The following is a 26,932-nucleotide window of genomic DNA, read 5'->3' as shown; positions in this document are numbered from 1 at the left end:
AGTTACAATATAGCATCTGACTGTATAAGCAGAAGCCACCTACTCCATGGCCTACATGTGAGACACACAGACATTTTGGGAGGAAACTAAGATTTCTGGATTTTTTTCCCTTTTGCATTGTGATTTTTTACTTATTGTTTGCTTCTTGGTACAATATTATGGTTGGTTTCTACCTGATCATTTTTCCTGAGGAATCCTACCCAGCAAATTGTGATTATGCCCCTTTAAAGATGAAGGATAATAGCAGCATAGCTTGTTTGGATAAGGCCATTGTGGGAGGCGTTGTTCAGTCTGGGAAGCTATTTTGTGACAGCTCAGAAGGGATGATGCATTTTGCATCTTTGCAAAGGGTTAAACTAGATCTGCATTTCTCAGATGTGGCTACCATGTCCGCGTGCAGCCCTCAGGGATGTTCCTTATGGCCACAGCCTCGTGGGCAGTGATGTGGGATGGGGGTAAAGCGGTGGCCCCTCTCCCAGAGCCACCAGCAGAGGTTGGACCCTACCCTCAGGGGGAGACAAATGCTGGAGGAGTTTCCCACCTTCCTGGGGATGGGTGGGTCAGGCTCCAGTCCTAGGGTGGCAGGCAGCAGGCTCTGGCCACTGTGCTCTAATCCCCCATAGGGCTCAGCATCCCCATCACCCTTAGCCCCTACCAGTGCATCATGTGTTCCCCTCCAGCCCTGGCTGCCCCCCACCAACCTTTCCATCCGAGACTGTATTTGTTGCTAGGCTTGGCAGTGCTGAGTAACTCTGCTGCTGTGAAAAGTGATATTTGCACGTTCATTAATATCACTTTTCACAGCAGCAGACTCTAGCTAGCAAGTCTTCTTATAAAATTGGGGGCTCCCCATCTGGCCCCAGGCTTCATGTGGCATTTGAAAGTGGCAGTGCCATCTGGGATCAGATGGAGTCTTTCCCCCTCCTCTCCATCCCATCCTTGCTGATAAAGGCAGTGACTAGTTGACTATCCCGTCGACTACCTGATAAGCATTTGCTTATTGGATAGTCAACTAGTCCTTTACATTCCTAGTTTAAACACTTTAATAATAATTTCAACATACCCACAACTCTTAATGCACTCCACATGCACACATCATGCAAGCATATTAATGATCAGTGTGGTGTTAGCTTTCAAATGATACCTCAAAAAGCATATATTGTACATGTGTAGGGCATAGGGGAGCAGTTATATCTGATCTAGAAATGCTCATTTCATAGTCTCAGCCCACCATGGTGGGACAAGAATGAAAACTACCTATGCCTTCTTTCATTATGTACCACAGTCTCTCCTCCTGATGAGAGGAGGTAGCTGCATCATGGGTGTCCAATCTATGGTGAGTCTTGAGACCTGTAGGTTGGCTGGGGAAGCCATTCCATAGAGGAAAATGGGGACTTGAAGAAACTGAACTACAAAGCTCATTAGGCACCATGGCAAAAAATACAAAGAGTAGGTCAGGTTTGGTGTGGTTTTTTTCCTCCAAAAGGGGAAATTATCTACTGAAAACTTCTGACAAAAAAATCATTTACTCACATTCAAGTCTCTGTCCAAAATATGGTATTGATGGATCACTTTCAGCCCGCCCTTAGTCAAGTTACTCGTCTGATAAAAATCCATTATCTGTAGTAGCTTTGTTGGTCCCAGGATACGAGAGGCTAGGTGGGTGAAGTCATCTTCTGTTTGTGAGAAACAAGCTTTCAAGCTACACTCAGCTTTTCTCAAGTCTGGGAATGGTACTCAGTGTCACAGCTAAATACAAGTGGAACCAACTGTTAAGCATAAGGAATTTGAAATGTCTGCAACCCTGCAAAATAGTGTCTGAAGTTGTCAGCCACAGAGGAGGTGGAGACATGATAGCCTCACCATGAGAAGTGGAATGATGGTGGAATTTACTCCTCCTGCTCTTTGTCCTCATCAAGTATAGGGAGAAGGCTCAGCCTCTGACCACTGAGAGACCGATGGAGAAGGCAACCACTATGCTATTCCCCTTTACTTATTACTTTTTCTAAGATGAACAGTCCTAGTCTTTTAAAATCTCTTCTCATATGGAAGTTGTTCTATATCACTAATCATTTTGTTACCCTTCTCCATACCTTGTCCAAAGGTAATATAGCTTTTTTTGAAGATAGGGACACCCAGAACTGCATAGCATGTTCAAGGGAAAATCATGGGCATCCCATGGATTTGTGTTTTTATTATTTCTCTTTCCAAATGGATCGTAACAGTCCCTTCACTTTTTTTGCCTGATTGCACTTTGAGCCAATATTTGCAGAGAATTATCCATGAGGTCTCCAAGATCTCTTTCTTGAGTGGTAACGGCTAATTTTGACCCTATCATTTTGTATGTATAGTTGGGGTTATGTTTTCCAATTTGCATTTCTTTACTCTTACCAACATTAATTTTCACCTAACATTTTGATGCCCAGTCATCCAGTTTTCTGAGATTTTGCTACAACTCTTCAGTCATTTTTTGGTTTATCTTGATATCTTAATGTCATCAGCAAATTTTGCCAGATATTGAACAGCACTGGTCCCAGTACTGATCCTTGGAGGAATATATTTCCTACTTTCCATTGTAAAAACTTCCTACCCTTTATACTCTATCTTATAAGCAGTTAGGGTATGTCTACACTGCATTCCTTTTTCGAGAGAGAGATGAAAATGAAGCCATTCAAAATTGCAAATGAAGCCAGGATTTAAATATCCTGTGCTTCATTTGCATATTCGCATTATGGCGCTATTTCGAAATAACAGACGCTGTTAAGACGCGGTTATTTCAAGAAAAAACCCTTCTCTTAAAATAACTGGTAAACCTCATTGTATGAGGAATAAGGGTTATTTCGAGAGAAGGGTTTTCTCTCAAAATAACCACGTCTTAACAGCATGTTATTTTGAAATAGCGTCATAATGTGAATATGCAAATGAAGCGTGGGAAATTTAAATCCTAGCTTAATTTGCAATTTCGAATGTCTTCATTTGCATCCCTCTCGAAAGAGGGTGCAAGTGTAGACATACCCTTACTGATCTATGAGAGGACCTCCCCTTTTATTCTACGACTGCCTACTTAGCATCAGAGCCTTTGGCGTGGGATTTTGTCAAAGACTTTCTGAAAGTCGAAGCAGACAATCAATTGGACGGGGTAGCTAACAGACTTCACTGTGGGCCAGGTGGGGAGGGCTAGCTCTGGGCCCCCAGAAGGGACAATGCTAGGGGCTAGCCTCCTCAGCCAGTCCTTCAGTATCACCCAGGACTCCGGCAGTGATTACATTAGCTATCCTCCAGCCATATTGTAAGAGGCTGATTTAAGTGACAAATTACATCCCAATTAGTAGTTCTGCAATTTCATATTTGAGTTCTGTCAGAACTCTTCAGTGAATGCCATCTAGTCCTGGTGATTTATTACTATTTTTCAATTTGTTCCAAAACCTATTGACACTTCAGTCTGGCACAGTTGCTCAGGTTTGTCCCCTAAAAAAGAATGGTTCAAGTGTAGGACTCTTTCACCTTCCACAAGGAAGACCAATGCAAAAAAATCAGTTAGCTTCTGTGCCATAGTCTTGTCTTCCTTGATTGTGTCTTTTGTACCTTTTCCATTGTTCCCACTGATTGTTTGAGCAAGCTTCCTCTTTTGATCACTTAACTTGGTCATTTTTTGTGACTTTTACTTTTAGCTCTTCAAATTCTTTTTGGCATATCCAATTACACTTTTCCACTTGCCAGAGTTTACACTCCTTTCTATTTTCCTTAGGAGGATTTGACTTCCAATTTTTAAAGGATGCTTTTTTTGCCTCTACCCACCTCTTTTACTCTGCTGTTTAGACATTTTGTCATGTTTTAGTCCTCTTTTTTTAAATTTAGGGTACTAATTTAGTTTGAGCCTCTATTATAGTGTTTTAAAATACTTTCCATGCATCTTGCAGAAGTCTCACTCATGAATACCCTTTAATTTCCATTTAACTAGCTTCCTCATTTTTTGCAGAGTTCTCTGTTGTTGAAGCTAAATGCTACTGTGGTGGATTTCTGATATCTCCTCACCTCCACAACAAAGGTTGAATTTAATTATATTATGTAATGATCAAGTATATGGTGTCATCCACTGGGAAGGAAGGTGTCCAGGTAAGATTTTTTTATGAAGTCAATGAGAACATAGTAATTGTAGGTGGTGGTGGTCTTTGTGAAATAATTCTTTGAGGTGGAATTGGCAAAATAATTCTTCTATTTCTCCACACTAGTATAGTATTAAGTTCTTTGGTGAGGCATAAGTTCATTTGCCTTTTTAAACTGTATGCACTTTAAATCAAGTACAGTCCCCTTCTTCCATGCCTGAGAAATATCTAGCGCATTTTGGACACACATGAATTATAAAAACACTTCTCAATTAAAAAAAAATGTCAAGTGAATCAGACCCATATAATGTTAAGAGCTGAAGTGTTAAAAAGCAATTTTTGTCTAAAGTGAAATACTGTCTGAAGTGCTTCTGAATTAGTACATGTGACAGATGCTCCTTAGCAAAGGATCCTCTGTTCTTTACAAAAAGGTCTCACTTAAGACCTGACAAATTCACTATACCAGACATGTCTAACAGGAAATGTTCCCGTAAAAAGTAACATCTAAAATATCTACAAAAAGCTCGTAACTTTGTCAAGACACAATCACTGCAACATATTTTACAGATACCTGGGGAGCGGGGGAGCTCTGTGCTCCCAAGAGGGATGGGGCTGAGGCAGCCAGCCCTCAATGCCGGATCCCTCCTTCCACCAGCCCTCAGAGCCGCCTGCTGCTCCAGTAGCAATTTTAAGGGCTCTGAGTTCTGGCCACCACTGCTGTTGCAGTAACAGCAGTAGCAGCAGTGGCCAAGAACCTCAGTCCCTGTTGAATCACCAGGCTCCAGGGCAACTGCCCTCTCCCCAGCCCCAGCCCCTTTTGGCAGATTGGACAGATAATATTTAAGGGGTAAAGTATTTCTTTTGAAACAACAAAGTAATACAAATTTAGGGTACGTGTACATATACAAAATATGTGATGTTATTATGACTTTCATTATCTCAATCTCTAGTACCACATCTGCTTTATCAGATGTAAATGCACTATACCAACAGTTAAATAAATAATAAAAAACTCAGAGAAAGGAAAAGCTTTATTGGAGCGTCTTTTGGCCTGGATATAATCGCATTTAGATAAAAGAAAATCAAGGAAATAAAACTAACAGCTATTGATTTCATCAAGTTTTACAGAATTTACAAACAGGAGAAAACTCATGCCTATCTGACCAGCATATAATTTAATTTTTAAGTCAAAATTATCTTTCCTCAATCATTGCACAACCTGTTCTTATTGTCCACTACCAAATTTTACTTTTTTGCTTATCAAAATAGCATCAGCAATGTAAACATCTGTTGCATATGTAAACTTTCAACAGTAAATGTGAACACACATTAATTTACAAAAAAAAAAGTATCACCAAATTTATTACTATTATGGTATATAATGCATAATACTGTTTAAAAAAAATTTGCAACCTACTGAATTTATAACAAAAAGGAAGAAGAAACCAAAAAGTAGTGCCACACATCAGAGTAATAATATTATAAGGCTATAACAAAAAAATCTATGAGTCTTAGCCAGTAAAATATACTTTTTTCCCTAAGACAAATCAAGACTACATTTCTAATCTCTTCACAACTGTAGTGTAGGTGGGGGGGGGGGGGTTGGAACAAGCTAAACTGCATCAGCTATTATCCTCCTTTGCCTTTCGTAAATTCATGTGCAGTAGTGTTTGATAGTACTAGACGTAATAGGGTACAATTATTGGCAGAGATATAAAATGTGGATTGTCAGTTTACACTTTTGAGAACAACTGATTTTTTTAAAAATGTGTTCAAATTATTTAAATAGGAAGAAGAAAAACAATCTGTTACCAAAAAAAAGCAGAGGTAAAAAAATAAACATTTTAAAAAGGCAATAATTGAAAGATAATTTTTTTCTAAATAATCACCCCACAAACATAACTGATTAAAGAAATGAAATATTCTGTAGACAAATTAAAAATGAGTGTGTTTATACTATTTATTTTATATGCTTTTTCTGTACCTTTGTTCGCTTTTTGTTAAAAATTAGTAAACTGAAATAGGCACAAGGCAATCTAGGAAGCCCAGTGCCACTATAGACTTCCTTTGTAATGTTTAATGTGTCTTTATAGTGCAAGGCAGAGTCACATTCTCAACCATTTAGAAAAAATATCACATTTCAAATTTATTACCAATGGTCTAAAAATAATATATATATGTATGTATATATATATATAAATCATCATGGTAACCAAAAAGACTTTGTTGTTCTTCCTCTAATGATACTCCATTAAGAAATTTGCTGTTCAATACTTTCTTGAAAATGTCACTTCTTTGAAATCTAGTTAGGCAGCATGTACATATCACAGCATTCTGTTTGCAGACACACTGAGAAGGGTAAAGGAAAAGGAAAGCTGAAATATAGTTCAGCTTGTCAATGCCTTTAATATGTTGATGAATTTTTATGCAGCACTGGAGACGGCAAGTTTCTTCAGATGATCCATAAAGACTTGCAAGCTGACATCATCAGTCAAAATAGGTGCTCCAGACTCCTCCAAAAGAAAGTAAAGGCAAGGAGAATTAATTACATTAATTATAAAGCAAGTGTAGTTGGAAAAAAATCTTAATCAACAATATATTCAGTAAAATAATCAGTTCATATTTTAAAGGGCTTCACAAACATCATTTTGAAAAAAATGCAAGATTGTAGGTTTACATACATTTCCTATATTTGGATAAATTCAAGTATAAACCATCAAAACTATATTCCTTCCCATCTTAAATAGATTCTGCAACAGGAAACAGTGTGGGGAGATAATAAAATGTATTTATGGGAAGCCTAACATTTTTCATAGTTGACAAATATTGAATATAAACTTTATACATTTAAAAAAATCATGCCATATTTCCTACACAGTTCCTATCTTAGTGCTCCAAAAAAGAAAAAAAAAAGAGAAAGGAATGGATGTTACTACCACCACCAAAATTAACAACCATTTAACAAGAACACCCAAAATATCAATGGGAAACACAAGATGACTGAGGAGTGCCTAATCCAACATCCATTGAAGTCAAGGGATATGTCTACACACTGGAGCTCATCTAGCTGGCTTGGGTACTGGAACAGTGAAAAAGTCCCAGCAACACAGGCTTTAGTTTGAGTATTACATTCCAACTAACCTCTGGGAACAATCTGAAGTTCCCTATGAAATGCTCATGACAAAATTCAAACTTTGAGATGATGAAATGAAAAGAATGAATGTGACTACTAAAGTATTTGCTTGGACTCACTTCAGAGAGAGCCTAAGATATCTAACAAGTCAAGAAAACAGACAATACATTTTCAACATTTTAGTGTGAGTGTTATTTTTAATACATATACAACTGGTTCTCTCATTTCACATCAGATCTGCCAATGCTAAACAATGAACCCAAGATTAGAAAAATATTGGTGAACTGCTCAGGTTTCCAGGTAAAAAGGGCCAAAACCTTTAGTACATAAAAAAACACCACCAGACTTGTCAACTCTGCAAAACATGACATAATTAAAACTCTCAAGTGCTCTTTTAAGAGTCAGGGTCATTATCCCCATTTTACAGATGAGCAGAAGGAACACTCCACAAATACTAGCAAAGCTGCTTCAATATCCTCCTTTAAAATCCCTTGTTAAAAGCCTCCTTTGCTGTAGTTATGACTACAAAAACCTTAACAATGGTTAAGCAGTGGTTGTGTTAAAATCACTACTTCCCATGCTGACTAATATTATCTTTCTGTACTCCCCCATCTGTCTGACTATCTGTCCTTACATCTTTTCTGAGAAATTGTAAGCTTTTTGAAGCAGGGGCCATCTTTTTGTTTCATGTTTGCATGAAAATCTCTGAAATGAACAAGGTGAATACCCATAACTCCAATTAAAGTCAGTGAGCTGAATGGGTGTTCACAACACTTTTCAGGATCAAGACACACATGTCTAACTTAGGGCACAGAGACATTCTTTAGAACAGGGCAAAACCACGAAACGATCAGTGGCGGAGCTAGGTTCGGGTATCCAGATGCTCCTGGCTCACTGCCCTGGGCTCAATACACTGCACTATATTGCCTCTTCTAGTGAAGACCCACTGGAAATTAATGAATTTCCAAACTACTCTCTATTAGTGGCAGAGTAAGAATAAATGATGTTCTGGCTTGCCTGCAAATGAAATCATCTGTATTTTCTCCTCCTTGCACAAGGAGCAGCAACAGGACTATAAATAGCCTTGTTCAAAAGAACTGGCATCACGGAGTCAGTGTGTGACTCACTGCGCCACAATTTTTACATTGAAATAGAGCTTAATATCAACTAATAATCCCCTTCTAATGTAGCTGAAGACATTTTAGGGCAGAGGTGGGCAAAATCTGGCCCATCTAACATTTCTGTCCGGCTTGCCATAATTCCCAAAAATGTATAGGGTATCAACAACCTGAGGCCCTGGAGCTGCAGGCGACTCTTTGGCTGCTCCCTCATGATCTCCAGTCTAGTCTGCTAAAATTCCTACAGTTCAGTGGGGTGCTCAGGCAGGCTGCCTGCCATAGCCCCACACTGCTCCCAGATGTGGCTGACTGCTGCTGGCATGTCTTTGTGCACCCCTGGAGAGGGAAGGTAGAAAGCTCCGCATACTACACTTGCCTCAGCATTATGCTCACAGTTCCCACTAGCCAGTTTCTGAAATTAACCAATGGGAGCTGATGGGGCGGTTCTTGAGGGTACAGGCAAAAACATGGAGACCTGATGCCTTCCTCTCACAAAGGGGCATGCATAGACGTGCCAGCAGCAGCTGACAACTTCAGGGAGCACTGTGGGGCCACAGCAGGCAGGGAGCCTGCTTGAGCCCTACCAAACCAGTGTCTGGGACCCCTCTGTGGTAAGTGCCTGTGATCCAGAGCCTGCTACTCATACCCCCCTCCTGTACCCCAACCCCAGGTCAAAACCCCCTCCTGCACCCAAATTCCTTCCCAGACCCTGCATCCCCTCCTGCACCTTAATCCTCTGACCCAGCCTGGAGCCCCCTCTTGCACATAAATTCCCTCCCAGACCCAGCACACTCTCCATTAATATAGTACAAATGTGCAGCCCATGACGACTTACCAAAATATGTGGAGTGGTCTCCCTTGCAAAAATGATTGCCCACCCCTAGTCTCTGGAGTAGTTCAATAAACAACAAATCAAACACTTTGTCTATTGATAATGTTAGGGTCTGTAGTTTACCATTGTGAAACTAGCACGATTCCACTGTATGAAGCTGCAAAATACATGAAAACTAGCTTTGTTTTTACACAGGCCACACAAAGATTTTTAATAGAATTTAAAATCCTAGTACTGCAGCATGTAAATACATGAAAGATTTCAATACAACACAGGCAGATATACTAATCCCAATAAGTTTAGCATTAGTAGACTTAAAACATGGCACACTGCTTTTTCTCTTAAAAACTGTTACATGCTTAGTCACCACTAATGAAAGTATAGAAAAAGAATAGCATTACTACAGTAGTTTAAAGAGTAATTTCAAGATATTGGAAAGTAAATACAATTAAACTGTCTATTGAAATTTTAAGTTATTTATTTTCTGAATATGTTTAAATACCATAAATGCTCATATGGGGCCAAAGTCTGAAAAACCTTCCCTTCCAATACAATATTAAAAGATAAACTACATGACTTGTTGCTTCCTGAAACATGGCTTCCGTGGTATGTGGGTGCCCTCTTCAGGGCAATGTGGAGTACCAAATTTTATTGGTGATTTTCACCAATTCGTGAATCAGCCAGAATTACATGAAACATCCCAAATAACTCGGGAAATTTAAGAGCAAAATTAGTTAAGTTTAAAATGATAAAATATAGCATATATCATTTGATACTCTGAAAACTCACTATTTTATTTTGTTTAAATCTATTTGCACAAGGTACATAAGAACATAAGAAAGGCCGTACTGGATCAGATCAAAGGTCCATCTAGCCCAGTATCCTGTCTGCTGACAGTGGCCAATACCAGATGCCCCAGAGGGAGGGATCACAACAGGTAATCCTCACATGATCCCTCCCCTGTCACCCACCTCCAGAGAAACTGAGGCTAGAGATGCCATTCCTACCTGTCCTGGCTAATAGCCAGGGCTCGACAAATACACTCGCCCACGGCGAGTAGATTTTACCAGCTGGCGAGTGCAGGGGCGGACTGGCCCGCTGGGCCGTTGTGACAGGCTGGCCGAAGCCCGCACTACAGGCAGCGCGGCCCCATCCGATCCACTGGCTGGCAGAGGAGCAGAGCGCCGCTGGGAAGGGGGAAGTGCGGAGATTTTTGCCACCGGGCTGACTGCGTGCAGCTCCGGCGCGAGGAGGCGGGGCAGGATGCTAGGACGCTGGCATGACGTGGCCTCGCTGATTTTAAAGGGCTGTGGAAGCTCGGCTCTGGCCGCCTGTCCCTGGGAACTGGCTGCGGCGCGCGGCACAGCCACGTCATGCCGGCTCCAGTCCTGCCACAGCTCCAGCCCCCCTTTGTCTTTGCACTGCCCGTTCCACACGTCGCCCCTGCTCCCCTGCACCGTGGACTCCCTGCTCTCCCTCTTCCCTGCGACCCTCTGGCTCTGCACTGCCCTTGCCCCCCGCACTCTGCCCCTTCCGATCCCTGCCCCCCCCAGCTCTGTGCTGCCCATTCCCTGCACTGCTCATAGACCCCGATCCCTCTGCCCCTCCCGTTCCCCGCGTCCCATTCCCCGTGCCTCCACTGCACCCTGCGTCCCTGTGGCTCTGTGACTCCTGTTCCCTGCACCACCACCCCCACGCTGTTCCCTGCACCCCTCTGGCTCTGTGCTGTCCCTGCACCCTTTTTTCCCTGTGGGTCGGGAGTGAGGGGTGCTTGCCCATAGGGAGGGGCTGGACAGGGCAGGGAAAAGGTTGTTGTGACCCAGCAGCCAGTGAAAGGGGGAGTTCACTTGAAGCATTTTGCCTTTATGGAAAAAAATGAATGAAAATGCTATTTGCTATTTATAGGGCTAAAATGCCGGGACAAAAACGAAAACAAACAAAAAAAAACCTATTGCAAAATGCAAACATGTAAAAAGACAACAAAAAGGGGGGGGGGCAAAAATGTTTTGCCTGGGGCAGCAAAAAACCTAGAGCTGGTCCTGGGGGAGGGGACGGGGCTGGGCTGTGGGGAGGGGAGGGGAGGGAAGGAGGTCAGGAGAAGAAGAAGAAAGGGGAAGGCACCAAGGGACAGGGGTGCAGGAGAGACAAATGCCAGGGGGCCAAGTGCAGACAATGAGGGAAAGGGCAAGAGGGGAGGTGTCAGTGGGAGGGGGGACAGGGTGATGCTGGGAAAGGATAGGGTAAGGGCACTGGGGGCTGGAGGGAGAGGTGCTGGGAGAAGGCTTGAAAGAAGGGGTGGGCATGATGAAGGCGGGGATGGAGCAAGGCATCTGTGAGGGCACAGGGGCATGAGGGGAACGGGGGAGAAGGTGGTGAGGGGGTGGGTATCAGGGAAAAAGAGGGCAATGGGGGCAGGGGCAGTGAGGGAAGGGGGAGGAACCAGGATGGTGCAGGTGCCAAAGGATTCTGGGGGTGAAGCAGAAGAGAAGACACCTGCAGGGGAGGGACCAGCACCAAAGGAGAGAGGCAGGGCTGGTGTGTAGAAGGAGGTTTTAGGAGAGGGGATGAGGAGGGATAGCTCACATCATCAGAATGAGGCTACTGGAGGAGTGGGCACGGGGGGGGAGGGAGAAGGGCTGGTGGAGGGGGCAGGTTGCAGGAGGGCTGAGGGCAGTGAGAAGGGCAGGAGTCAGGACAGCAGAGGAGGGTGAGAGGTTGGGGGGGGGGACAGCAGGCACCAGGGGAGATGATGGAGCAAGGGGAGGAGACATGGCAGCAGAGAGAAAAGGTAGAGGTTTATAAGATATTTATTCATAACTTGGGTGATATTTATTAATAACTTATTAGCAAGTACTGTTCTTATTCTTATTAGGAATTTATGCCATTAAAAAAATACTTTTGTGGGGAAGGGTGACGAGTCCCTTTTTTGTCTGGCGAGTAGGGTTTTCCATAATTTGTCGACCCCTGCTAATAGCCATTGATGGATCTAACCTCCATGAATCTATCTAGCTCTTTTTTGAACCCTGTTAAAGTTCTAGCCTTCACCGCATCTTCTGGCAAGGAGTTCCACAAGTTGACTGTGTGCTGAGTGAAGAAAAACATCCTTTGGTTTGTTTTAAACCTGCTGACTATTAATTTCAGTTGGTGACCCCCTACTTCTTTTATTGTGGGAATAAATAAATAACTTTTCCTTGTTTACTTTTTCCATACCAGTCATGATTTTATAGATCTTTATCATATTCTCCCCCGCCTCCTTAGTCTCCTCTTTTCTAAGCTGAAAAGTCCACGTCTTTTTAATCTCTTTTCATATGTGACCCGTTCTAAACCCCTAATCATTTTTCTTGCCCTTTTCTGAACCTTTTCCAAAGCCAATATATCTTTTTTGAGATGAGGCAACCACACCTGTACACAGTATTCAAGATGTGGGTGTACCATGGTTTTATGCAGAGGCAATAAGATATTCTCTGTCTTATTCTCTATCCCTTTTTTAGTGACTTCTAACATTCTATTTGCTATTTTGACTGCACGCTGAGTGGATGTTTTCAGAGATCTATCCACAATGACTCCAAGATCTTTCTCTTGAGTAGGTATTGAAAGCTAAGCTTACATGAGTTTATGCAGAAATTATACAATACAGGGCTAATGAAAATGTGAAATTTCTATTTTTTACTTTTCAGCTGAGTCTTTGTCAATAATATAAAAAGGAAAAGGTAAACTCCCCCTATCAAAGAAAAGAAGAGTCTAACTTGTTCAGCTTGAACTACAATTACTTAGTTTTTAAATTAGGTTAAAGTTTCTTTTTGATGCCATTATAAATTTGGAGAAATACTTTGACATTTCATTAATGTTTCGGACTGAATATGCCCTTCATCAGACTACCTGACAAGAGCTTCTACTGCCTTGGCATCAACAACAGAAGTGTGTACAAACCTAATGTCAGTACATTTTTGACAATGCCACCAAATAGGCATTTGGTTATATTTCTTTTCCTTTTATAAAATTCTAAGCTGGGAGGCAAGGTAGGAAATTGGGATGCAGAACTGTTAAGGCTGCAACAGAGTCAGGAAAGTGAATTGCTGTACACAGCCTTAGTTCTTGAATTTCCTGTATCTTTAATAAGTTTCCTTCCTGGAGACAGGACTTGAAAACCTAATTTCCTGGTGACTGAATGGCAACCTGGACCATGGGAAATAGCTAACTGGCACTATTGTTTAACCAATTAATCATTTGTAACTTAGGTCCTACCATGTAGCCTGCTAGCCCCACCATGGCTGGAGCTGTTCCAGCAAGACACAACTGTCCACTGACGGAGTTAACTGGCAAGGACAGATTAATTGGTAAGGATATCAGTAAGCCTCATGTTTACTGGCTATTTAACCCCACTAATGGAAACCAAGGTATCAATAAAATATTAGTGCACTGCCCATCCCTTGTTGCGCTTTAATCTCAGAGTCTATCTGTTGTAGGACAGTTTTCTGGCACTCTGGTGATCAGTTCCTGAACTGTGTTGATGAGATGGATAATAAGATTTTCTGGATGCAAAAACATTCCTTTAAACATCTTCACCACTGAGGTAAATTTAGCTCAATGTTTTGTAAACTTACCTGTCCCCAGGCATACATGTTGTTATGAGTCTGAGAAGGATTGACTTTAGAAAGCAGGAAGCGGGCCTTCAAAAACATAAACCAAAGGGGAAATAAATCATTAAATTTAAAACAAAAGAAGTATTGTACTCACAGCATTTTACCTTGATTATCTGAAGCAAAGCATGCTTTGGTTGTCATTTTCTTAGAATTTTTTAGTGTCAGTTAAGTTTTTACAGGAAAAAATGAGCAAGCTCTAAGTGATGCTGAATGTGAAACTAAATATCTCTGTATTTCATAGCGACAACATACAAATTATTTGTGAGGCTGACAACCTTTCAAAGTTGTGGAAAATTTAAAAAATTAAAAACTCAAGTAAAATAAATATAAAATTAGATTAGTAAAAAATGTTTAAGAATCTAAAACTAATGCAATAGTAGTGTCTAAAAGTGGTTCAAAAATTAAGTAACAAGTTATTATTACATACTTATTTGTCAATGTCAAACATACATTTGGTTGTTCAGTCACCATTTATATAACTACCCATTTAAATGTATTTTAATGATTAAAATGCAAGTTTATAGTATTTTTAATTTAGTCATGAACAACATGTCACTTCTTAAACCTATGTATACAGTTTATTGTACCTGGCTTCCTCCATGCTCTGTATCAATGTACCGGGGCATTGGGAATCTGGAATGGAGAATTTCCTGGGCATCATCTATTGGAGCTTGTAACAGATGGCGGAAATTTTCATATTCTGGCATGTCCTGGTAGCCTGATTTGCGCCACTGAGCTATGTTCTAGAAAAAAAAGAAAAGAAAAGAAAAGAAAAGCACTGCTTATTATCGTCATGATTTGTACAAGGTAGACCTCTCTAGTCCAGCACCCACTCCAAAGGAGGAGATTTGCTGGATCAGGGGGATCTCTCCCCTGTTGGCCCGTGCTAAACTGCTGCCCACGCCCCTCATCTTTGGACTCCAGCCCGCCCTGCTGCTGCTTGGTCACTCTCTGGGCCAGAGTTTTCTAGCTCCCACTGCCCCCACTGCTGCTGGAGCTGGAGCTCTCTGTCTGCCACTGGGGCTGGAGCTGCATGGCCGGGGCCTCTGCCTGGAAGCAGAGGTCCCTAGCTGCTGCTGGGGCCAGAGCTGTGCAGCCAGGGCTGGAGCTTCCTGGCTTCCACCAGGGCCAGAGCTGTGCAGCCACTGCCGTGCAGCCACTACCACCCCCACCCTTCCCCCCAGCTGCCATCGAAGCCAGATTTCTCTGCCGCGCAACCTGCCAACCCCCCATGGGGCTTCCAGCTGAGTCACCAGCCCCCCCACTGCCCTTCTGCCCCGAAGCCAGATCTCCCTATACCTGGACTCTGTGGTACAGGAATATTTGTGGTCCTGCCAGACCACGGATGTTGCTGGACTAGAGAGTCCCAGTTGAGGGAGGTACAATGTGTATTATCATAGTGCCTAGGACCCCCAGTCATGGACCAGACCAGCATTCTGCTAGGTGCTTTACAAACCCAGAACAAAAAAAGAGTCATTCATACACAATACAGTTGATATGGGACTTAAAGTGGGGGACTGTTCCAACATTCCTGCCCTCCTCCTAGACTTTGCTCCCTCCAACTATTATATATGTATTAACTTATAAAATTGACTCTCTAAATACAAGCTCTAACAAGACAAATATGTAACAGAAGCAGGTAATACACTTTTTTTACTCGTGTAGCCATTGTCCTTGTCCATACTTTTCCCCACCTTTGTCAGGCAGAGCTGTGCTAAATTGTAAATATGTAAGGACAGGGACCAATCTTATTTCCTTTAAAATATCATGCGCCCTTAAAGCACAGTAGAAATAAATAGTAATACTATATCCAAAAATACCAAAAAAATCTTTTGCTGTTCTACATCAAAATTTAGCATGCTGATATCATGTAAGACAAATTTCAGCTGGAGGCGTTTTGAATCAAATGAAACTTAAACCCCTTGAAAAACAGGATTTATAATCTTCAGAGTATAGCCGAGTTAGTCTTTAAAGTGCTACCGGACTATTTGTTGTTGTTGAAGTTTTTCCTGTTACAGACTAACAAAATACAGTAAACTTCCGATAATCAGGCACCTTTAGGACCCAAGGGGTGCCGGATTATCAAATATGCCGGACTATCGGAAGGGGGGGCTATGAGGGGGGTGGGGTGGGGGGATGGAGGGGACAGCGCTGCGGGACCAACCCGGCAGCACCCCAGCTGCTCTGCCCCAGGCATCCACAAGTCAGCCACTGCTGAAACTGACCAGCGGCTGACTTGGGGCAGCCCGGGGCACAGCAGTTGGGGTGCTGCCGGGTTGGTCGCGTAGTGTCGCCCCTTGACGCTGCGGGACCAACCCAGCAGCACCCCAGCAGCGGTCAGTTTCAGCAGCGGCTGACTCAGGGAAGCCCGGGGCAGAGCAGCTCCAATTGTCCGGCTGCCTGGAGGACTTCCGGGTTCCAGGTGGTGCCGGACTAGCAGGAGTGCCGGACCACTGGATGCCGGACAACTGGAGTTTTACTGTATGTAGATGTAATTAGCAAGTAATACCAGGTGCCACTACATTAAACCACATTAGGCCATAACCCTCCAAACATTTATACAGGCAGTTCCCGGGTTACGTACAAGATAGGGACTGTAGGTTTGTTCTTAAGTTGAATTTGTATGTAAGTCGGAACTGGTACATATTGTAGGGGAAACTCTAGCCAAACATTTCTCCAGAGCTCAGGTTTATTCTCCCACACCTCACTTCCCTCAGTCCTTTATTCTCAAGCTGAGGTGTCTGCTGAGAAAAGCCGCTCCGCGTCTCCCTAGTCTGCTGGGGGGGGGGGCGCGCTAGCTTCGCGTCTCCCTAGTCTGCTGGGGGGGGGGGGGGGGGCGCGCTAGCTTCGCGTCTCCCTGGTCTGCTGGGGGGAAGCAGCTAGTGCGGGGTTGCCTCACCCCATTTGTAAGTAGGGATCCGATGTAAGTCAGATCCATGTAACCCAGGGACTGCCTGTATACATGAATGCATGCAAGTCGCTCCATCAAGTTGTACTCACTGTCAAATACTGTAGTAAATGTTTGCAGAATTAGGGCCTTAATTTAGTAACAGCATTTCTACAATGAGCAGGATATACACATAAGAATGCCTGGATCTTACCTCTCCATGATAAATAAGGATCTGGAAAAAGGTATCCATAAGAAGAATGCGATCAGGCAAAATGCTACTGCTATCGAGAAGAACAGGCTAAGATAAAGGGGGAAAAAATCAGTTGAACATGCAGAACAGAATAATCCAAGTATTTCACAAGTCTTTTTGAACAGATCACTAAATTTCAGGAAATACTTTTCTTTAAAATTACTACTAGTTCTGCATCATTACTTCTCAAAATTACGTATCTATAAACCTTATAATTTCATTTTAAAATCAGACTTCTTGATTCCAAATAAACAGTATTTCATGAATATGTTATGTAAAAAAAGTAAATACAGAAGTCAAGAGCTGGGAGATTTTTCATCAATGTGCCTTTGCCTTGTCTTTCAAACACCTCCATTTTATCAATACCATGAAACTACTTTAAAAATGCCTCACTGAATAGAGAAACAGTAGCCACTTAGAATATATTTTCCTTGCAGCCTTACCTTTGCAACTAGATAACAGTACTATCGTATTGACTATGCTGCCCTATATTCTGTATATTGAATACCTCGGCATGTTTGAATTCAGAGGTACCATTACTTAAAAATGGCACTGAAAGGCTTTTAAGGGAGATCCCTATTTGGTGTCACGTGAGGTAACAGAATACATCTCAATGGATACCTAAAAGTATGGACTGTAGAAAAACAACAACAAGGAAAACTGTGGCTGGACTGATGTTACTTTGTAATATGGAGATCTACACACATGAGAAAACATAAAGGCATTACAACATCAATGAAAAGATAGGGCTATATTCACTGCTGGCACACATAGGTGCAACTTCATTGAGCTCAGTGGAATTGCTTCACACACTAAGACTGAATTTGACTATCAATCTGTTATGAGTTTTCTGGAGCAGAGATTATCTTGTATCTGACTGACTGACACACACACACACACACACAAATCATCCAAGTATTATTCTCTATGTACAAACGTACAAAAGTTATTTTAAAACATTAGCACTTGACTATTGCTGTAGCTATTGGTAAATCCATTTTAAAAATGGAATGCATGGTATTCAGGATCTGCTAGTGGGTTTGGAACTAAGTCCTAAAGCTTTGGAAACTCACTTATAGTATATACAAGCTAGACAGAATCCTTGGTTTTGCAAACTGGGCTACAATGTAACTGACTGCTATAGCAAATTTACTGTGGTCAACTGTATGACAATGGAGGGGTCAATTCTGAGTGAGACAGGTGTTGGATCTATGACATGGCATTTCATAAATAGCCTTGAACCTTTGTTTTTCCTAGTAATTGTGTAAAATCCTTCACACCTATAAAAAGTAAAACCTCAGAGCGGGGAAATAAGTTTACACCATGGAAAAAATCCTGATGTTGCTGAAATCAACGCAACTCCCGTTTGACTTGAAATGGACCAGAATTTCATCCCATGTGTCCTGATTTGGAACGCTCTCAGGCCTACTATGCAACAATCAGATCTCATTGTTCACACAGCCATTGTGCTCATAATTTTCTGTTTTATATAAAAGGCTTTACATGCATATGCACACTTTCACAGGTGATGATGTGTAAGGTGTTTTAATACTTACATAAATATCTGCAACACAGTTATGAATACAAAATCCTACATATAGTGTACTTTTGCCCTATCGTTGAATTAAACATTGTCTTACCTCTGGAGGGCCACTGAAAGAGTAGGCATAGAGAATTGGTTGAATCATGATAAGTGACTGAGTTAGATCTTGACGCATGAAATGATGACGATAGTATGAACTCTCATCAGGGCTGTTGTTAAAAACTTGTAAGAAAGGGGATCTTCTTAAGTGAAACATAAACTGCAAAACAAAGCCCAACAGGATTGGACAAATAAAGTAGAAAAATCTGTTTCCAATAAAGTTATCAAACTATTAGGTAGTGCAACATTAGAAATTACCACTCACAAAGCTGTATTTCTAATAATTGAGCATTACACTTCTCTATGAAAATTAAGTATAGTCACTCTCAAAATGGGCAGGCATGAAAAGGAGAGTTTAACATCTGTCTCTCCCCCTCCCTTCCCCCCCCCCCCCCAGTATTTATATTATGTATATTAGCTAACTGGTTAAACATTATGTTTAACTGGTTAACTGATTAAATGGGGGGGGGGCTGCTCCTGCCCAGCTGGGCTGGAGTGCACCCTTCCCACTGCGACCAGGCCTGCTGTAACCGGGCTCGCTACAACCAGGCTAGCGCACTCCTGCCTGCAGCAAGCCCAGGCCAGGCCCACTGCTGACAGGCACTTATCTGGCCGGGCTGGAGTGCTCCCCACCTGCAGTGGGCCCCACAGGTTAAGCATAATCAATAAGCATCACCAGGTAAGGGTGATACTTACTGGTTAACCATTCACATCCCTAATTTATATCTAAAACAATATACAGTTATAATTTTTACTAAACCTGCATGTGTAAATTAACTATACCGTTTTAGGACTTAGTGTACTATGTTTTAAACAAAGAAACTAGGAAAAGAGCTGTGTTCCTAGAAGAAGGAATTATTAGCAACTTCACATTTGGACCTTTTAGTGCAAACCCCTTTTCTGCTGGACCAATCTTTCTTCATTGCAGCCAGTTTACACTGAAGGTGTTTTGAAGTAAATGGCAAGTCCAGATGCAACAGAGTTTTAATAGTGCTCTGTGAATGGTTATTTACTAACTGCATAATTTCTTTTAATCTCAGCTGTATTAAACTAATAAAACATCAGTGATATATTTCCTCTCATCAGTTTAACATTTGTAAGTAGTACATGAAAGACATCACCAGAGCAATGTATAGCATGAAATTTAAAATACTTTCTGAATTTTTAATAGCTGTCTCCAATATCTATTTAATATTATTATTTGTGTTATGGGAGTACATAGTGGCCTCAGCTGAGAAGAGGCCTCCATTATGCTAGGCATGGCATTAACACATCGCAAGAAACATGAAAGAAGAAAGAGTGGGAGGGAAAAGAGGGGCACAGAAAGGTGTAGTGACCTGCTCAAAGACACACAGCAGTGTAATGCCTTAGCTGGGTCTAGAACCAGGTCTTCTGAGTCCCAATGTATTTAAGCATAATACTTCTCAATATATGGGTCTGTACTTCCACAAGTGTCCTATCAGCACCACCACCTCCTGAGTAAATGCTAAGAGGAAAAGCATGGACTTTTTTTTACTTTTAGCACCTTCTTTCTACTCACCTGTGGATAAAGTGAGAAGGTTTCTGAAAATCTGAAGGAGCTTGGATCATCTTTATGATATTCTCCAAATTTCTGACACTGAAGGAAAAGAAAAATTAATCTAAATTAGTATGGAAGCTTTGTTTATGTCACTATTGCATTTTAAAATAAAATGACATTAAATGAAATATTTTATGTCAGTTTTTTTCTCCTTCCCCAAGTTTCCTTTACTGTATAAATGTGGTCTAGGATTAAACTTGTTACAAATGTTCTTCTTGGCAAGAAATAATTTCCTTCCATATCAGGCTGTGGAGCTGTGTTTTTTTTTTTAAATCCCCAAACAGGAGTTACAAAATTAAATGTTCCCAGACAAAATCATTATGACAGTTACAGTTGTAAATAAATATCACTTACATGTAGAAGGCAAACTTAACAGAACACTAAATACACTACTAGCTGAAAGTCACCCACCTCCAGTCACATTACCATAACACTGACATTACTAACCAAGACACTGTAGGAAATTATTATAAATTCTAACTTTGGCAAAGGACTTATCTAAGGATGGATGTATTTGACGCTTGCATAAGGAGTTACTGAAGCTAGAAATAGCATGTTGCTACTATCTAGATCAGTGGTCTCCAACCTTTTTACACCCAACATCACTTTTTAAATTTCAGGGCAAGCCAAGATCTACCCTATCCCTTTCCCAAGACCCCACCCCTTCCTTGAGGCCCCACCCTCTCCATTCCCCTTCTCTCCATCATTTGCTGTCCCCAGCCCTTACTCACTCTCACTAGGTTGATACAGGAGGTGCAGACTCTGGGGTGGGAATGAGGGATTTGGGTGTGGAAAGAAGTGAAGTGTGCAAGCTCTGGGATGGAATCTGGGTGCAGGAGGAGGTGGAGAAGAGGATGCTGGCTTGGGGAGGGAGCTCCAAGCTGGAGAGTGTTGGGGTCAGGTGGAGGATTGGGGTGCTGATGTGGGAGTTTGGATTGAAGTATATGAAGGGCTTAGAGCAGGGAGGTTAGGTGTATGATAGGCTCATGATTGGGATACGTGAGGGGGTGCAGGAGTGTTTTGATGATGCGGCCAGATGGAGGCTTGGCCCCAATTAGAGACTTGTTGGCCAGGCTTCATTTTCAAATAAAATATTATGTCCAACACAAAATGTTTCAGCATTGTCTTTATTTATGGGAGGAACAGGAAACCTTTTTTGAGTCAGGGAGCCACTGACCCACATTAAAATCACTCAGGGACCACACAAGTGAGATGCAAAAATCCAACCCCTCCGAAAAACTCTCAACCTCCCACGGATGTGGTCCCAACTGACATACGTCACTTCCCTGGAACTCCAGCCCCATTGGGATGGGGAGGGTAGGTAGGACTGAGGTTCAAGGCCTCAGGCCAGATTAACTCTTCCAAGGTTAGTGGATTTTGTGGGCCACCCATTGGCTATGGGGTGGGTCCAAAAATGAGTGGTCCAGTGCATGGGACAGAGCTGCCAATGAGTGGGATAGGGATGGGAGTGCAGAATCTGGGTGGGAGGTAGGGGACAGGAGTAAGCTGGGGGTAGGTGTCTGGACAGGAGGGAGGGGACAGGAGCAGGGTACTGGTGGGTGTCTGGCCAGAGGGTAGGAGCAGGGTACTGGTGCGTGTCTGGCCAGAGGAGAGGGGGCAGGAACAGCTCAGTCTGTACCTGGGGGTCTCCAGGGACAAGCATCTCTCAGGCAAGATCTGCAGCAGTGCTGGAAGAATCACACGATGCTCCTTGAAGAAATCCAGCCCACTGCTGTGGAGAGGGGAGGAGAAGCACGCGCACACTTCCTAAGAAGCTGGCTCTGGCACAGAGCCTTGGGGCTCACCTCCCTCCCTCCTCCCCCCACCACAGGAAGCCAGCGCTGGCTCCAATTTTGTGAGGGGCAAGAGGCTGCAGCGCCAGTGCAGGCTCCTTGTTGCAGGTGGGGGGCTGGGAACACTGCCTCGAGATCAACTGGCAGTGCCTCTGCAACTGACCAGTTGATCGCAATCGACAGGTTGGAGACAACTGATCTAGATGTAGTTTACCTGCTATAAAGGCAAAGAGGTTCCACAGGGACCAATTTTATTCAATATCTTCATCAACAATTTAGGTCAGGGCTACTCAACATGTGGCCCGTGAGTGGGATCCTTTGAACATGGCCTCCACCGGGAACACGTTCCACAATGGCGAGGCATCTCCCAGGTGGTGTGAGCATTGAAAGACGCAAGCAGACAGGCTGGCTGGAACAGATGAGTACAGGGTGTCAGAGTTTCTAGCCCCCTGGGAGGAGGTGCCAGGAGTGCCAGACCACTGTAGGAAGTGCTTTGTATTCATGTCCATCAGCGTGAAAAACTAATTTGCATATATTTGCATGTATATGCAACCACACTTCAGTTGCAGACCTCAGCATGTGCTATGAGTATCACTGTGGCCCCCGAGACTTCCAAAGTTGAGTAGCCCTGATTTAGATAATGGCATAGAGAGTATGTTTATAAAGTTTGCAGATGATATCAAGGTGGGAGAGGTAGCAAGTGCTTTGAAGGATAGGGTCATAATTCAAAATGACCTGGACAAACTGAAGAAATGGTCTGAGGTAAATAGGATGAAGTTCAATAAGGATAAATGCAAAGTGCTCCACTTTAGGGAGGAACAATCAGTTTCACACATACAAAATAGGAAGTGACTTTCTAGAAAGGAGTACTGCAGAAAGGGATTCAGGGGTCAGAGTGGACCACAAGCTAAATATGAGTCAACAGTGTGACGCTGTTGCAAAAAATAAGCAAACATAATTCTGAGATGCATTAATAGGAGTGTTGAAAGCACAACACAAGAAGTCATTCTTCCACTCTACTCTGCACTGTTTAGGCCTCAAATGGAGTATTGTGTCTAGTTCTGGGCACCATATTTCTGGAAAGATGTGAAGAAATTGGAAAAGGTCCAGAGAAAAGCAACAAAAATGATTAAAGGTTTAGAAAACATGACCTATGAGGAAAGACTGAAAAAAATTGGGTTTGTTTACTTTGTAAAAGAGAAGACTGAGAGGGAACAGGTTTAGGTTGGACATTAGGAAAAACTTCATGTCAGGGTGGTTAAACACTGGAATAAATTACCTAGGAAGCTTGTTGAATCTCCATCACTGGAGATATTTAAGAACAGGTTAGACAGATATCTGTCGGGGATGATCTAAAACAGGTGTGGGGAAGCTCCGGCCCCCCCCAGACAGTTCAATTCAGCTCCGGGGGGGGGGGGGGGTTATGTCCAGTGGCCGTGCAACATTGTGTGGGGTATCAGGGCCGTATATAAAGAGTTTACCCCAACCTCGCCTGCAGTTTTGGCTGGACACTTCCAGCTCCTATTCCTGCACGTAGGAGAAGAGGCATGTGCAGGTGAGGTGGCCAGAGGGGGAAGCCACATGGCATCAAACACCGGAAACCCTGCATGGAAACAGGAGCTCCTTCAGCATTTGAGCACTTGCCACCAGGAGCAGCCCGAGGTCGGCTGCTGCAGCTGGCGCCCCAGGCGGAAGGCGTGATCGGCGCCCCCGCCTGCATGGCCGTCAATGGCCATGATGTCATCATTGGGTGCCCGGGCCAGTGGCGCCCTAGGCAACTGCCTAGTTTGCCTAGGCTCATGGGCTGCCCCTGCTTGCCACCCTTCCTCCATACCAGGCAGCCAGGCTGCAGTGAGGAAGCAGCTGGCGTCCCTTCCCAGCCTGGGAAAGATGCTTCTTGCAGCATCCAGCCCCAGCCAGACACTGCCAGCAACTCCTCCTCTTGCAACTAAGAAAGTGTACAGGACTGGGAGGGATGTGGGAGGGGAGCCTCTTACAGGAGTAGGAGGGAAGAGAAGCCACTGAGCCCCTTTAGGGGAGGCCACAGCTGGGCAAGCCCCAGAACCCCTTCCCAGTGTGGGTGCTGGGAAAAGGGAGGAAGGGGCTGCCTCAGTTGCACAAGCCTCCGAGGGTTGAGGGTGTGGGGGGGGGGGGTGCGTGTGCGCATGCACATGTGCCTCAGTTTTTTGCTTCTCACTTGTGTGGCCTATGACTGATATTTCTGTGGGTTAGTGGCCCTCGACCCAGAAAAGGTTCCCTGTCCCTGATAGATGGTGCTAACGTCTCGTACTTCCCCAAGTGTAATATATTCTTTTTTCATGCCTTGTGGGTCTATCCTAACTCTGGTTAGGGTTCCTATTGATCAAAATACCCAGTCAAAAAGGGACTCTGGAGACTCCAATCGGCAACACTAAAACGGGCCATTAAAACTCCGGTCAGTGGCGCAGCAGGGCTAAGACAGGCTCCCAGCTTTTCCTGCTCTATGCAACTCCCAGAAATGAGCTGCATGTCCCTGCGACCCCTAGACAGAGGTTGCAACCAGAGAAACTCTGTGCACTGTCCCCACCCCTAGCACTAGCTCTACAGATCCCATCAGCCAGGAACTGTGGCCAATGGGGTGGGACCTGCAGGCATGGGCAGCAAACACCACAGAATTGTCTGGCAGCTGCCAAGAATGGTGCAGAGCCAGGACTGTGCCACTGACCATGAGCCACCTGAGGTAAGCACTGACCAACTGAAGCTTGCACCCCCAAATGCCCTGCCCCAGGTCGAAACCCCCTCCTGAACCTTAACTCCCTCAGACCCTGCACCCCCAAACACACCCTACCCCTTACCCCAGGTCAGAACCCTCTTCCATACCCAAATTCCCTCCCAGAGCACGCACACTGCACCCTTTTCTGCACTCCAACCCCGAGTTTCCTCCCAGAGCCTGCACCCCACTGCTCTATCTACCTCCCTATACCCCTTGCCCAGACCCTCCTGCTGTACCCTGAAATCCTCATTTTGGGCCCCACCCTGGAGATTGCTTCCCCAGCTGGAGCTCTCACCATTCTTTTCCTCTTTCTCTCCATCCCCATCCATCTTGAAATTTGTACTCCCCAGAGCCAGATCTTTATTCTTATTTTAAACTTCTTGATACTTGGCAGCTTCATAGCAGAGACTCTATGCTGAGTGTTGAACACTGGTATTTGTATACTAGTTATAAATAATTAAAGTATTTATCATTTGATAGAAAATCTTGGTTAGCAATGCATTCTTGGTGGTATTCAGTCTCTCTGTGTATAGTATTTACAGATTACTACTGGATATTCAAATTGTTTAACAATGGAAGCTTGGAGAGAAAAAAGCTGAGTTAACACTTTTGGCCTGATCTTACCAATCGTATCAGCTGTCTGTCCAGCCACCTAAGTACATCAGGTCCTTCTTCTGTCTCTGCCCTATAAACTGCCAATCTAGCCATAAGAATGGCAGCTGCCTCTTGGTCAAAAGAAGCAGCGATGTTCTGGATCTGTGTCTGAGCATCTGCCCAGCTGTAAAAGTAAAGCAATCATTTTTACTATAACTGAAGTAAAACTCATCCAAACTCATGATATTCTATTAAAATTAAGGCAGATACTATCGTGTAGGAAGATCATAACAGACAAGCCCATGTTGGAATTCCAAGATCTTTTTTAAGGTGGATTCTTTACTTCTCAATGACCCGTTCTCCTAATTCTGAATCAAAATACATCTCCACTCACAAAACACAATATGATGTCACTATTATTATAATAACCATTTACATAAAAAACACTTAATTATGAAAAGAAGGTTATAGAAATTGTTAACCTGAAAAATTAATCACACATTTTGGTTCCTGCAATAATACTTTCTTTGTGCACTCATCCTGGGTCTGTGTGTCATTCTGAGCCTTAATTTTGGCCAGTTGCGGTTTGTGAGGAATGAGTGTACTGTATGCATACAATGCTTGTTTTTCTCTTGAGTATCGAGATTTTAATTAAATACATGTTGAACCTCCCTGGTTCACCACTCTTAGGACCTGACTGGTCCCAATCCAGGGAATTTGCTGGACCAGGGAGGTCAGTGCCAGCCCCTCTGCTGCCGCCGGCTGCAGGGCTGTACTCTGACTGTAGCAAAGGAACCAGCATCAAAGGATGGGGATGGGGAGGGCACTCAGGGAAAGAGGCAGAACGACTGCATAGCCCTATGACCAACACCTAGGGCTCCTCTCCCAGCCCCGGCCACATGGCTCCACAACCGTCCCGCCTCTTCCCCCAAGTGTCCCCAGTCCCTGCCCCTCTCTCTCCTTCCCTCCCTGAGTTTGAAGGCTGCAAATAAGCTATTGGCAGCACTCCAGAAGCTCCGGGAAAGAGAGGGAGGAGTTGCTGAGCACAGGCCCCCGGCTTTTCCCAAAGAGTCGAAATTATAGAGATTTAACCTGCATAATATAATCATTGAGAGTCAACTTGGGACTCATACCAACAGTGACACCTCTTTGGATAAGAAGAATCTACCATCAAATTAAGCATGTAATGGACTGCTCAGTACTAAAGAAAACATCACTCAGTGTTGTAACATGCTTCTTAATGTTTAACCTCCATTTTCTAAGCAAGCTAATTGTGACACTAATTGAACCTATGAAACTGTGGTCAGAGTTCTGGTAGTAGAGGAGCAATGGTATATATAATGGGGGTGGGGAAACTTTTCTGGGTCGAGGACTATGGATCCACAGAAAAATTGGTTGGGGGCCAATGAGACATACACTCCCCCCCCTCCCCCACACACCTCACTGACGTGGCTTCCGACTGAACAGAAAAAAAAAGACACTCTCCTTACTCCCCTCACGTTCCAGAGCCTGGGGGGGGGGGGGGGGCGGGGCATAAAATCTACAAAGGTGCAGGAGCAGGCTGGAGATAGAAGGGGCTGGGCAATAGAGAGCATGCAGA

At 43.5% G+C, this 26,932-nt stretch overlaps 1 protein-coding gene across 2 annotated transcripts in view; it reads right to left on the bottom strand.

Annotated features, from left to right (window-relative positions):
- Window positions 1-5,119: 5,119 nt before the first annotated feature.
- The window catches only part of SEC23A (SEC23 homolog A, COPII component), a 57,742-nt gene continuing 35,929 nt past the window's right edge, over window positions 5,120-26,932 (bottom strand). For both annotated transcript variants that reach the window (XM_075926896.2, XM_006117709.3), the window contains exons 14-20: window positions 25,363-25,516; window positions 20,155-20,232; window positions 18,613-18,774; window positions 16,934-17,020; window positions 14,420-14,575; window positions 13,794-13,859; window positions 5,120-6,619 (exon numbers count right to left, since the gene is read on the bottom strand). In XM_075926896.2, coding sequence (XP_075783011.1) covers window positions 6,530-6,619; window positions 13,794-13,859; window positions 14,420-14,575; window positions 16,934-17,020; window positions 18,613-18,774; window positions 20,155-20,232; window positions 25,363-25,516 — 793 coding nt within the window. In that variant the 3' untranslated portion in view covers window positions 5,120-6,529. The remainder of the gene's footprint in view (window positions 6,620-13,793; window positions 13,860-14,419; window positions 14,576-16,933; window positions 17,021-18,612; window positions 18,775-20,154; window positions 20,233-25,362; window positions 25,517-26,932) is intronic.

Source organism: Pelodiscus sinensis, chromosome 5 (assembly GCF_052426305.1).
Source record: "Pelodiscus sinensis isolate ZL-2025 chromosome 5, ASM5242630v1, whole genome shotgun sequence".
In the NCBI taxonomy this organism is placed as follows: domain Eukaryota; kingdom Metazoa; phylum Chordata; order Testudines; family Trionychidae; genus Pelodiscus; species Pelodiscus sinensis.
The sequence above is the reverse complement of the archived record's forward strand: the minus strand, read 5'-3'. Positions and strand labels throughout refer to the sequence as shown.